Below are 13998 nucleotides of genomic sequence, written 5' to 3' on the forward strand. Positions count from 1 at the left end.
CATACCTCGCTAAAGGCTGAGTTACAAAAGAGGTATCAAGACATTGTTACGGCAATGCTGAGGTAACTATCCTAGGCGGCCTAGGTTAGAATATCACAAAACTTAGTGCTACTACATCCAGACAACATTCGGTGTGGAGCACATTAACAGGCTTGGTGAAAAAAAAAAGATTGTTCAGATGGTTGTTAGGGTAATTGTGGTTGGAAAATCTCTGTTAAGACCATCTTATTCTCTTCCCAATATTATGCTATATTAAGATTTGTATCAAGAGTGTATCAATAATAAAATTCAGTGTCAGACGTCCTACAATAATGCCTTACTACATACGTGCGCTGCATCAAAAATTGCATGTAGCATTCTTCTGCATTCTGACTTTCGGTGACAGTGTAAACAATTTGCAGCCAGGGTTCCTCTGCTTCAATATGTCTATTGAGGCAAATTCATCATGTCCTTACCGGAAGGAGATGAACCAAAGAGACCAACCCAAAAAGCAGAAGGGGAGTGATGTTGCCAGGCAACGGTGGCTTCTGCTTGGAAAGGTATCGTTCTTGATTGATAATATTTACTGATTTATGTCTGTGATAATTATGTTCTTCACACTAGCTTAGTTGACATGATTTTTTTTTTGATGATGCCTCATTGAAATTCGAAATGTAATCATTTGAAAGCAATACATGCAAGGTATTCAACTGCAAAGACTGTGAACTGTTCATTTTTATACTGTGAAATGGAAGCAGTTAAACTAAACTTTTGAGTTAAAGTGATGACCACTGACGTGGTATGGAGAGTTATTTTAAGTGAAGCAGTTATGTTTGCCACAATTTGTCAGTAGATCAGCATGTTATGTAAATGCAAACATTGTCATGGTAATGACAAAGTTAGCACATAAGTTTTTTTGTAAGAAAAATTATTTATTATAAATCATTATGATTATTTCAATAGACCGCAAAGATACACCATCATGGGGAATTTTTCACTCACAGCATAGAAAATGACAGTTTTTGCACATTCAACTTCTTCAAGAATATGGATCCTGTTTGTTCTCCCTTGATAGTAATCACCGTGAAATATTTGATTTGGAAATATCTTTCAGGCCCTGAGACAGGGGAAATGCACCAATGGTGTAACCACTGCTATTACCAGTGATGTATCTGTACGAAGATTCACCACATACAAGTTATTGTCTGCCAGACGAATGATGCCAAATGATGGCAGGGAGTATGCCTGGTTTGAGTACACTTGTCCTTCACATCAAGCTTTCTGCGTGCAGATTAGGTAGGGAAACCAAGGAAGTGTGCTCCATTTACAAGACACTCAAGAACGTCTGGTTTTCCATCAGTTATTCCAACTGCTGCCTTATTCCTTGAATATCTTTTAGTATTCATGCTTTGTCTTAAGATTTTTCCCCTTTTACAGTTGCAGTTGATAGGCTATTGCCTAAATGCTTCTCGACTTGATACTGTTGTATATATATATATATGCCAAAAACTTTTAATGGTTGCTGTCACATGAACTGCAATGTAGTATTCGAGAATGCTTGTGTTCACTGACAAAATGCTATTCCTTTCTACCCTTGACAAAAGTAAGCAATAAATTATTGAAATTGATATATGAAGGGATGTATGTCCCATCGATGTGACTACTACAAGTGTAGAAGAATTTGCATTAAAGACAGAAGTAACATATATGTAAAACATTTTTATTTGAAGATGATATTCTAGAAGTCATGTTCTGTTCATGTGGTTCTTTTTTGTCTATTTGTTTAGTACAATTTAATTGATTTAGTTTGTCAATTTGCACATGATTTCGTGGTCTATTTAAGCACTGTTTGGGTGACCTTAACACAATGCCTAATAGCAAGTTTGTGTGATCAATTAGTCATGTTACTGATCTATCTCCATTGTCTGTTCATCTTTTCAAAGACATCTCATGAAGCGTTTTTCTCCAGAAGACTTAATCGGCTTCAACAATACTGGCAATGTTTGTAAGTAAATTGTCCCACGTATTCAAAAGGAAAACTTCAGATAGCACTCATACACTTTCTGCACTTCTTCTCTTTTGATCGCAACAAGTATTGGCGGTGATTTTTACAAGCATCCAGTATACAGTGTGGTCAGAATTAATATAGTGATTCTTGTTATGTCTTTTCTTTTTGAGGTCTCATCATTGTTGTTAATAATTTCAAAGCTATTCACTCATTTTGAAGAGAAAAATATTTTTGCCTCGTCGAAATGTCAGAAATGTTGAAATGTCAGAAATTGTGGTCTGAACGTGAAATTCTTTAAAAGCATGAAGGAAGTCTCAAAAGTTTTGATATATAGTAGTCATCTAATGTGATGTAGCATCCAAGTGGCCCTTTGAAATACAGTAGCCTTCTTGGCTACAATACTGATATGTGTGGTCCCTAGTGGTCATAGATTGGTGGTATGATAGGATGCAATCTGTTGCAACAGATTTAAAGGCAAAGGACACCTCCATACCACTGACTTCATACAGCAAGGGAACAACACAATTTAAATGTTATGTCTGTTACAACCCATTCCTGCATGAAGTTGTTGCTTCTGATTTTGTTTGTGTGTCATGAGAATGTAGGTCTTCAGGGCTTTGCCATCTAGGCTTTAAGGATGTGTATTTAGGAATTCCTAGTGAATCTGATCATTTTGAGAACTGCTGTGCTGATTGAGAACATTTCTCTGCTGATACAGGTGTGTGGCCATCAGAAGAGATCTTAGCTTACCACTGCTTGAAGGAGAAGGATCAGTTCCGGTAATTTTTAATCTTCATGAAGGAATCTTATCTTACCTTTGTTCTTGATTTTCAGTCTTAAGTTTTTCCTTTGTTAAATATGAAAAGTGTGTGCTTTTCATTGTTGAAATATATGTAGAGTATACTGGAATCTCTTTGGTTCTGTCCATTTACTTGCCCTTCTGTGTTTAGTTACATATACGGTACCTAAGATTTAAACCCTTACCAGTGAGGTGGGAAGTCTCTTCCCACCTCCCTGCCCTTACCACTCAGACTGGGTGGGTGGAGGGGAAGGAGCTAAATTCGTTCTCAAGTGAACTTTTATACTATTTTCACATCTGCATGGAATTTTTTTTCTTTTTTTTTTTTTGTTCCTCATAGATATCTTAAATGCAGCTTAGCATCATGTTGGTTTCAGATGACTAAGATCTACAGATGATAATATCATTCTCAAAATAACAGTGTTTTTAACATGTGATAAGCAATGGTGATGAGGAAGAGAATCATGTACCACATTTAAGTGATTCTTGCAGAATTATGAATCTTGCATTAATCAATTTTCATACACTTAGAAAAAAAATGTAGGATACAAAACACTAGCGCATGAGAAATAGAATGAAACCCTGTACAATGTATTGTGTATCTTGAAATTTATGTTAATTATAACAGGTTATTTCAAGAATTTCCTTGTAATAATTTCAGAGGCCTTTTTTCAGTCTTTTTTTTTTGTATAGCAGAATAGAGATTTTCATACACATGTATCCATTTAATAGCTATTTACATTCATCTTGCATTTTTCATTTGCTGATATTGGAGATATAGTTTTAAAACATAATCTTATTCACATGATGAATGACATTTATAGCTGTATTATCATAATGTATTTGGTTGACAATTTACCCTACTTCTCTGTCAGCCAATATGCTAGAACTTGTGTGGAGGCACATTCATCCCTCACAATTGTTCAGGAATGGTCCAAGAAAGCCCATTTTTATGTAGGAAGGGATCATTTGTATGCAGTGCTGTGAAATCACACATTTTCATCCATTTCTGTGTAGTGAACGAAGAGAGTGCAGACAGCACATACCCAAATATATCATCTAGATCTATTGAATATCTGCATTGCAGTGATATTTTAATTCATATGTTAGTTGCAGAATGTGCAAAAGATTTTAAGATTTTAGAACAAAACTTTGCAATATCACAAATGCTTTGTTGATGCCAGAAAAAAAAAAAGAAGGAATATTGGCATAGGATATTACAGAATGCAACATGAATGATGCTTCTTTGTAAAACAATGCGCATACATTTTCAACTAATTTTCAACTAAACTGTGTTTAAGGAGGTAAACGAATGCACATTATATCATCAGTTGATGAGAGGAAAGAAAATTAGGATTTATTTGTCTCTCCCAATAGAATTCAATCCCATTGTGCCTTCATTTTCCCCTAGCCTGTCTTCATTCTGATACACATTTCGTAAATGTTTACGAAGCCATCATTTTCCTGAAATGTTTCTCCCACAGAGGAAAAACTGTTTGTGAGCTTGGCGGAGGCATGTCATGTTTGGCAGGAATTGCAGTGAGTTCTGTCATTCATAGCAGAGTCATCATTTTGATTTTTGTTTTTGTTTATGTTTTTATTTCACTTCATTTCACCAGCTGTGATCTCTTTGACTTTTCTGCTGAAAAACACATTTTAGTCATTTATGATTGTTCATCTGTAGGAACCTATAGTTCAGAGTTTATCATCTACTAAAATGTCAATGATCAAATGCAGTCTGCACAAGTGAAGTTCAAATTGTTGTCCCAGTATAAATTGATTTGCAGAAGAAAAACACAATTCCTTTAACTATTTTAAAAAAAATCTTTTTACAGGTAGTATTTTCCACAAATAAAAATTTCTAGTTAGATTGTATGCATCCCCATGTTATATTTCATAGTATCTTTATGTCTGTGAATTTTTCACGATGGTCGATATTCATGGAATTAACAACTTGTGAAAATATTGCTTCTGTAACATATGTGTGTGATATAGCATGTCCAAGGTGGCAAAACATTAACTTCTCTCCTGGAAAGGAATAATAAATATTTTTATTCCATCACTGTGATTCTCAGTCACTCAGAATATTATCTTGTAAGTTTCATGCCATCTCTCGCAGTTTGTAATTTCATAATATTAATTTGGCTGCTAACCTGTCTGTAATGGCCACCTGTTTATCAAGCCTATTAGTGAGCACACTTGCTACATGCAGATTTGATTAGGATTTACACAGTTACATAATATGTATTCATAGGTACTGTAAAACAAGGAATTTTCGCATGCATTTTAATTGTGTGAATTTTGCGAGAGCCAAGATATTCTTGTCTACACTACAAGCACTGAATGCCAGTGACAGTTTGTGAAAATTTCATGCTGCTAAAATAACTTAGTTTTAAGTATTACATCCTAAATTTCTATTTCAGTGCAGTGCATTCATGCATGGCATTTTATGTTGGATTTGTCAGATATTTTTTCACTAAACTGATTGCTAGTGGAAAATGCTCTGAAAATCACAAAATGTAAAGGTCTTTCAGTAGACTCTAAGATTTGAAAATATGAAGAATTAAGATGTTAATGTACACATTCTATAGTTTACATTTTATTGTTTAGCAAATTAATCCTCTATAGTTATGTTAGTATCTAGAAGAGATGATGCAGAAGTAGCATAAAATGGGGGGGGGGGGGGGGAGATAAAGAAACAGGCTCGTTCTGTGATGAAAGTCAAGCTTTAAAAGCATACCAGTCGTGCACTGCTTCAGTTTCCATGTCAAATCATCTAGTTAACTTTCCAAAAGCATGGATTTGTTTTGAGATGAAAGATTTTATTTCTCACCGTGTTGTCATATGCAGTTCTGCAATTATTTCATACTGCATCACACCATTGTGCAATCCTAACTAACTTGCTAAAGGCCCCAGTCATTTTTTTAATCACAAACTTAACTCTGATATCATCTCTCCAGTTTTTGATTTTGTTTTGTATTGTTGATGTACAGGAATACAATCTTCCTGTTCATGTCTGTATATTGTGTTCATATGAAGCTGGCAGGGAGGATAATCTCCTCTTCTTCCTTCAATCTCTCCCTGCAGGTTGCCACCACTACAGAAGCTGATAGAGTGATCCTCACAGATGGAAACAAACTCTCATGTGACAGTATCCTTTTTAGTGAAGTGTATAAACTCTCATACCCTTCTTAGTGAATTGGATACTGTATACGCCGAATATTTCGTGAGATTTTGATTTTCGCGAATTTTGCGAGTCGGGTGCTATTCGCAAAATTAAAAACATGCAAAAATATTGACTCTAATCCTGATGTGAATGTGACATACGCGTGTATAATTATTTCTTCGTGCAGTACAGGACTCCACGATTGCAAATTTAACCACTTGCGAAATCGTCGGGAATTCACAATTCGCGAAAATTTAGACTCGCGAAATATATGGCGTATACAGTAAATTCTCATTGGTTTCTTATCCCAAACTCTCATGTGACAGTATCCTTTTTAGGGAAGTGTGTAAACTCTCATCTGAGAGTATCCTTTTTAGTGAATTAGATAACTCTCATTGGTTTCCTATCCCAAACTCTCATCTGACAGTACCCTTTTTAGTGAATTGCATGTTAACTGTCATTGGTTTCCTATCCAAAACTCTCATCTGACAGTATCCTTTTTAGTGAATTGCATAAACTCTTTTTGGTTTCCCATCCCATCCCACCCCTCCTCTATACACAACTAACTTCAGTCCTGTTGCCCTGTCAATTGCCCTGCAGTTGCTCAAACATCCTAAAACTTTGTTATTTCCTGAAACTTTGGTTTGATATTGGTTCAGGTTTAGTTCAATCATGCCTTTGTTGCTCTCTTAGCAACCTCTTCTTCACTCATATGCATATTTTCTTTTTCTTGAAAAGTTTTGTATAATTATGAGAAAAGAATTTGAATTATTTCAAGTTTCAGTGGTGTAGAGAGTGGTGCAAGGTGTAGGTACACACATTTGGGCAAGAGTGCATGGGGTTGAGGAGGATGAGTAACACTCAACTCTTCAGATTTATTTTCAGTGACCTTACAAAATAAAAGACATTCAAGTCATTTCTAAAAGAAACCAAGACAAATTTGGACAGACCCAAGTGGAGACGAGGTAAGATTGAAATTGCATGTTTTAAAGATTTGTATTTTTCCTATGAAATCAGGGGGTAATGCTGCATTAGCAAGTTTTTTTATGAACGTGATTCCTGCTTACCCTTCCTCAGTAGTGATAAAGCTCATTATGAATAGTATGCACAGTTGATACTTCTAAAAAAAATAACATCAAGAGCCCATGTATACACAGAGCAATGTTTCCAAGTGTAGTATCTGGTAAACACATTCCTCTTCTCAAAATCAGTATGCATTCTTTGTGTGTGTAATATTTTGTCATAGTATTGTTTTCACAGCCACAATAAAACAGTCATTGTAACATGCCTTGGCAACACACATTGATCATTATGACACTGTAACAGGTTTTACTAAATGCAAAAATGTAGAGTTTAGCGTATTTCATCCTGTGTCAACTTGGTGTGAGTATTGCAGTAAGTAATCACCTCCATGACAGTTGACTTCGAGACCATCTCTCATTTCATCCCAAGGGAACTGAGGTGGAATGAACCCAGCAGCTATGCAGACCTGAGGGAGTGTGTGGATGTCATTCTGTGTGCTGACTGGTAAGGAATGCCAGGAATGCCAAGTATGCATGCCTGGATGTTTGCTGCTTCTCGGTTGCCTCTTGCTTCATTTTGTTCTTTCCTTGTTATGTGTGTATTTAAGGTAGACTGCTGTATCTCTCTCTCTCTCCCTCTCTCCCCTGCTCTCTGAATCTCTGTCTGTCTGTCTGTCTGAGTATTATGTTTCAACACATATGCGTTATAGTTGCTTCAACCTTGCAACAACATTTTTAGGGTTAATCCGTACAAGAGAAACTTGCTTAACTTTATTTCACATTCTTGATTCTTAGTAGTATCCTTCTGCCATGTCCTTGCATTTGTTGTTGTCTTTTTGGTTGTTTGTCCATCTGTTTGTCTGTCTGTCTGTCTATTTGTCTGTCTCTTCCTCTCTCTCTCTCTCTCTGCTTGTAATTTGCTCTCCAAAGCTGTCAATTTTACGTGATCCTCATTTTGCATTCATCTATTCAGTGCCAATTCTGTTCTGTGATATTATATGTGTTCACGATCACTGCTGCATTTATATTCTATATATGTTCTTTATATTTTATGTATTCATACAATCACATGTTTTCTAGTGCTCATATAGTTCATGAGGAAGCATATGCCTCTGAATCTTTACCCCAGATCATTCTCATTAAAAGTCCAGAAGTCTTTTCCCTTCTACCCACAAATGTCGCATAGAATCCTAGAATGTGTGTGATGACAAGAGGGAGTGAGATACATAGCAAGCTGTCATAAGACGTGTTTGTCTTGTGGCTGGCAAAATTTACTCGGCCCTGTCACTGCAGGTCAGTATGCCTGGATTGTTGATTCCTAGGGAAGGCTGACTGACAGACAGATAGGACCTACAAGTGTAGTGCCAAGAGCAGTAATCTCAGGAGGGTTTGCCCCTTTCACAACTCTGCCTGTCTGTAGAAAAGAATAAACTTTACCAAGTTTTCATATACTAGTAGTCTTTTTCTAACACATTTATACATTTGTTTATCTTATCGTCTGCATTCTTCAAACACAAGAACAATTATGCATTGGCTTTTTATGCCTCCGCCACGAAGTGGTGCCGGAGGCATTATGTTTTCGGGTTGTCCGTCCGTCCTTCCATCCGTAATGAATTTTGTGGACAGCGTTACTAAAAAACCTTTTGATGTATCCTAATGAAACTTGGCATGTATGTGTATTAGGGGGTGAAGTTGTGCCTATCAACTTTTGGGTGCACATGCTCAAGGTCAAAGGTCAAAAAAGGTCAAGGTCAAGTACGTAAAATTTCACTATTTCCACCATATCTATGCAATACCTGAAGATATTTTCTTGAAACTTAGTGTATACATGTATTACCCAATTAAGATTCTTTGGTGAAAGTTTGGGGTCATGAGGTCAAAGGTCAAAAGTAAAAATATCAAAACTTAACATTTTTCTCTGTATCTTGGAAATTGTTCAAGGTATCTTCATGGAACATAGTATACATACTGTACATGTGCTGACTGGCAGTGAATATCTAGAGAATTTAGGGTTCATGGGTCAAAGGTCATGGGTCAAAGGTCAAGGGCAACACTTCAAAATTTTACTATTTCCCCTCATTTATGCAGTGCCAGCAGGATTATCTTTTCTTTTTTACACTTAGTGTATGCATGTATAACCTAATAGAGATTCTCTGGAAGCTTTCTTTTTTCTTCTTTTTTTTTTGTTTGCCTCAAAGGTCAAAAGGTCAAAGATCAAGGGAAAGTGCTAAACTAACTTTTCCTCCATATCTCAGAAGTGGCTCAAGTTATCTTGAAACTTACTATGTATTTATGCATGTTGTGCCTGACAGTGATTATCCTATGAATTTTAGGGTCAAAGGCCAGATGAAAATGGTAACAATGAACTTTTCATTATAGAAATTGCACTTTTTCTCCATACCTTGAAAATTACTCAATGCATAAACTTATGAATGGGTCAAAGTCAAGTTAAAGTCCTTAAATCCCCAAGTACATGCTCTCCTATTCATCCAATTAAAGGGATAGTACAGTATTGGTGGAGATGAGAATTGGGCTTTAAACTTTTTGCGAGTTACCAAGAAAACACTTATGATTTAGTACAGAGCATACCATTTTAGGAGGAATTCAAGGTTTATTTGATGAAAATCGGGTTTGGAATGACTGAAACATCCAAAAACAAAGTAAAACAAAGCGATCGTAATAAAGTGTGGGTCCCACACTTTATTAGAATCGCTCTTTCTCGGATATCTCAGCCATTTCAAAACCAATTTTCATCAAATAAACGTTGAATTCCTCATAGAATTTCATGCTCTTTCATATTTCATAAGAGGTTTCTCATTATCTCACCAAAAAATGTTAGAAACCTGAAATTAGGTCTCAACCAAAACTGTACGATCCCTTTAAACCTAGGTCAAGGAAGGTGAACATTCAACACACTTGTGACAAACTTGTCATTTTAATATTTTGCCAATATTGTGAAAATGTAATCACACGTTGTCTGCATGTACTATAGACCTATTAGGAGAATCATGCATTATGGCGGAGGCATACCAGTTGCCTTAGCGACATTTCTAGTTTGTTTTTGCTCTTGTTTTTTGTTTTGTTGTTATTGTGTTTCCAAATGCATGTGTGCCCCGCACTGTCGTAACTAATTTTGTGATGATTTAATGTGATGGCCACTCCAGGTGTCATCTGCAAACTCTTTTCAAATTTACATGTGATATGTCAGTTAAAACACACATCAGTTCACTTTGATGTAATCAACTTTAGTATGCAACCATGGTATCTTCCTTGGTATCATTCAGTGAAGATAGGTGTTTGGCTTTTTAGACTATGATATTTTATTGTATTAGAAGGAATGCACGGAATGACCTATCCAAACATTTGAAAATGCTACTGAGGGACTTTGTGAAATAGCATCATGAACCAACAGCAAGAGCTGTTATGTGAGTTTTAGTTTAAGTCGAAATTTCATCTGTTGCATGCATTGGTTATGTTGTGTACGAATATGCTGAATGTTTACATTCTTTTTCAGTAGTCTGTGAAACAGACATTGACATAAAAAATATTGGACTCACACATTTTGAAGAGCAGTTGATGAACCACAGTTTGAAAATCAATGTGTCTTTTTCTTTCAGTTTGTTCTTTGATCAGTACAGGACTGATTTGGTAGATACCATCGACAGTTTGTTGGCAAGAGATGTGAGTATCATAGCATTCCTCAGTCTAAGTCAATCAATTATAATGAATAGGCTGATTAATATCTTGTATATCATGTTTCATCTGTTTCACTTGCTTGTAGAATGTTGCAAACTTTGCCCATCATTTTAAAGGTGTTGTAGCTGTTCTTCTCTTTCTAAGCTGCCAATGAGTCAAAAAATATTGAATGCTATGCCTGTTTCATAAAATAATGCATATTTTTTCCTTTTAGTGCTCTGAAGTGTAGAAGGCTAATAAAGGAAATTGCCTATATTTTTTCTTTCTAATTAGTGCATGAGAACAGTAATTCCTCTCTGTGAGCAAAGTTGTAATGTATCTCACTTGCGTTGATATCAAATTGTGCCATAATGACTAAAAAAAGGTAATGATATATCATATATCATAATAAAACATAATATAAGAACTATTCAGATGAGGTGAGAGAATGACTCACTTGCACTGAATATGTGTAGATTTGCAAAGATTAACAATTTTCATTCATACTGTGAAGATTTTTTTTTTCTGTGTGTGTGCACCATTGCTTACATTTTTTAGTCTTCTGACATTATGGAGAGTAAGTTTGTGGGATACTTGTGTATTATAAAATGGAAGAGATCAAGATTGGGATAATGTATTGTGACTACTGATATATCCACTGGTTGAAATTAAATTAACTAGTTTTGTATTTTGATCTTTAAGGGATTTTCCTTCTACTGCATTCACTGTAAATCATAAGGAAACATATAGTGATAATCATGGTGGGGAGAGGTCAAAGGTTTTTGACTTTGCTTCCATATTCAGTTTTGGGTGGGAAAGAACATATCTGCCTTCTGTTCATCTTTTTAACTGCAGCCCCCTCAAAATTGAATTTAAAAAAAAAAAGTTATGTACAGGCAGGAATGAAATGTAAAAAATGGAAATGATTCAGTTTTGAGAGAATAATAAAAGTTTATTTAACATTTATCTTTTTGAAATGTCCAGGGCAAGGCATTGATATTTGCTCCACGCCGAGGCCACACCTTGGAAAAATTCTGCCAAAAAGCAAAGGAGAGATTTCACCTCGCCCTAGAAGATAACTATGATTCTGCAGTATGGAATGTTTACCAAGAGGTAAGGCAGCCTATCCTCATCATTTCTTCTTCCTGATTGTGTTCCTCAGAAGAAAAAGACTGTCTGTACTTATAATGTAATGCAAACAAACCAGATAAATCCCACAGTATTGTGAGGAATTTCAATACGTGAATATATTTGCCTGTGACATAATTATAATAATTATGTTTTCATCTGTGTGTGTATATGTTTTGATAATGCATGCAGGTAGGGCACAAATTGTAAAAGTTTTCTTTGTGTTAAGGGTATGTCACAGTGGTTTGGAAGTTGTCTGAGTAGGATATGTGTCACGATAAAAGCGTAAGAAAGAGTCCTGCACCACCAGTCTCACAGTTTAATTGTGAGAGAACTCCTGGATGGGAGGAGAAACAAGAAAAATCAGTAGTATTGTGCACGCAGTTTCCTTTCCTTTGAGTAAGAGCTCTTTCCATTTGCTATTTGAAGTTAATAAACTACGATTACCTTTACTTACCCAATGTCTCCACAGGCCAAAGTGCAGGGGAAAGAGATCTTCGACGAAGACATCCACTACCCGCTGCAGATCATCCTTACCAGACGGGCAGACTTCACAGCAGGGACACAAATCAAGTAGTATCTCGGTGGAGATGCTAATGATAAGATGATAAGATGCACTGGTGTTGATATGCATGTTGAAATGATACTGCATCATCCCCTGAGCAATCATATTTTGGCTCCAATTCCACCAGTGGTCAATGCAGTTTGTATGGTTGTATTTGTTTTGTTTATGTGTGTTCTGTACTCTGTCAGAGCAATGCAGGTGTAGGTACAACAGATCTCAGCTGTATTGTGAGCCCATTCGTTTTTATAATCTGTGATTGCACTGGCGTGATGTGGTGACCTCCCACTCCTCAACCCCCCCCCCCCCCACCACCAAGGAAAATGCATTTTGTTACAAAAAGGTTTCCATGATGACTTTTTTAAATGCTGACTGAGACATGTCATTGGATCTTGCAATGAATCAGTGATGCACAAGTCCTTTCCCTTTCTTGCATTCCTGCTGGGTTTTGACTGTTTAAAAAGTCAATATTAATCAGAGGAACAAAGAAATCTTGTCTTGCTCACTTTAAGAAATGAGTTATCTGTTGTCAATTAACATACAACAGTTTAGCTGACAAACGTTCCTGAATATTTCAAGAAGATACGTCATATGCACCTCAAATATATATGCATTAATTCTTTTTTAAATAATGTAAGTAGATAACATATTACTATCATATTCTTATACTATTGGCTTCACAGGGAATCCACAGTCACAACTGTTAGTGTTTTTTCCTCATTATCAATTTGAATTATTATCTTTTTCATTCACGGTCACCAGAGAAGCAGTGAATGCGATGAGGATAAAATGGCACTCAAACCAGTGATCTTATCGTTGATAGACTGTCATCTAATCTTTTTCTGATCCACTACAACTCTTTTCATTTCAGTTTGTTAAAGGATGAGTTCACCTTGATAACATGTCGATCGATCAGTAGAACACATCAGTGAATGTTTGAAGAAAATCGGACAATCATTCAAAAGTTATGAATTTTTGAAGTTTCTGTGCAGTTGATTCTGGATGAGAAGACTACTACAGTTTATGATGTCACATGTGTAGAACGATACAAGAAAGAAATAAAGAAAATTTCACAAAATATAATGTTTAAAAAAAAATGATTCTCATTCTCTTAACTTCTCACTGATGTATGTTAAAGGTAATATTATTCCCCTGACCTTCTAAAAGAGGCAAGTCAAGTGCTCACCTCTTTTATTATGCGAGAAAAGTGAAAATATGTTGAATTTTCTTTAACTAATCTCTTTACACATGTAACATCACAAGCTGTAGTAGTCTTCTCATCCAGCGATAGTTGTACTGAAACTTCAATATTCATAACTTATAAACGGATTGTGTGATTTTCCTCAAACTTTCAATGATGTGTTCTACTAATATTGCTGCATTCTCTCAATCCACATGTATATGAAGGTGAACCTAATAGTCCTTCCAAGTTTATTCAGCTTGTTTTGTAGTTGACCATCATCCAGAAATTGCTTACCAGTTTCATTCATCCTTGTACTCTCTTTTATTTCTGCAACTCTACTTATAATAGTATGGTCTTCTTTGCCCAGGGTAGCCTCTTCAGTGTTGGCCCTGCCATTATTATTACCCTTGCGTCATAACTTGCCAGGTACCCCTTGATACATCTGGGTCGAGAGGGACCTTGTTGGTAAAAATATC

General features: G+C 35.9%; 1 protein-coding gene across 1 annotated transcript; it reads left to right on the top strand.

Annotated features, from left to right (window-relative positions):
- Positions 1 to 383: 383 nt before the first annotated feature.
- On the top strand, positions 384 to 12354 carry LOC140235670 (calmodulin-lysine N-methyltransferase-like). The gene is made up of 11 exons (XM_072315692.1): positions 384 to 539; positions 1094 to 1275; positions 1923 to 1984; positions 2706 to 2766; positions 4271 to 4325; positions 5874 to 5937; positions 6857 to 6917; positions 7405 to 7479; positions 10592 to 10655; positions 11634 to 11762; positions 12250 to 12354. Exons 1-11 carry the CDS (start codon positions 423 to 425, stop codon positions 12352 to 12354), a joined length of 975 nt encoding a protein of 324 aa, XP_072171793.1. The 5' UTR covers positions 384 to 422.
- The last annotated feature ends 1644 nt before the right edge of the window (positions 12355 to 13998 follow it).

Source organism: Diadema setosum, chromosome 1, assembly GCF_964275005.1.
Source record: "Diadema setosum chromosome 1, eeDiaSeto1, whole genome shotgun sequence".
NCBI classification, from domain to species: Eukaryota; Metazoa; Echinodermata; class Echinoidea; order Diadematoida; family Diadematidae; genus Diadema; species Diadema setosum.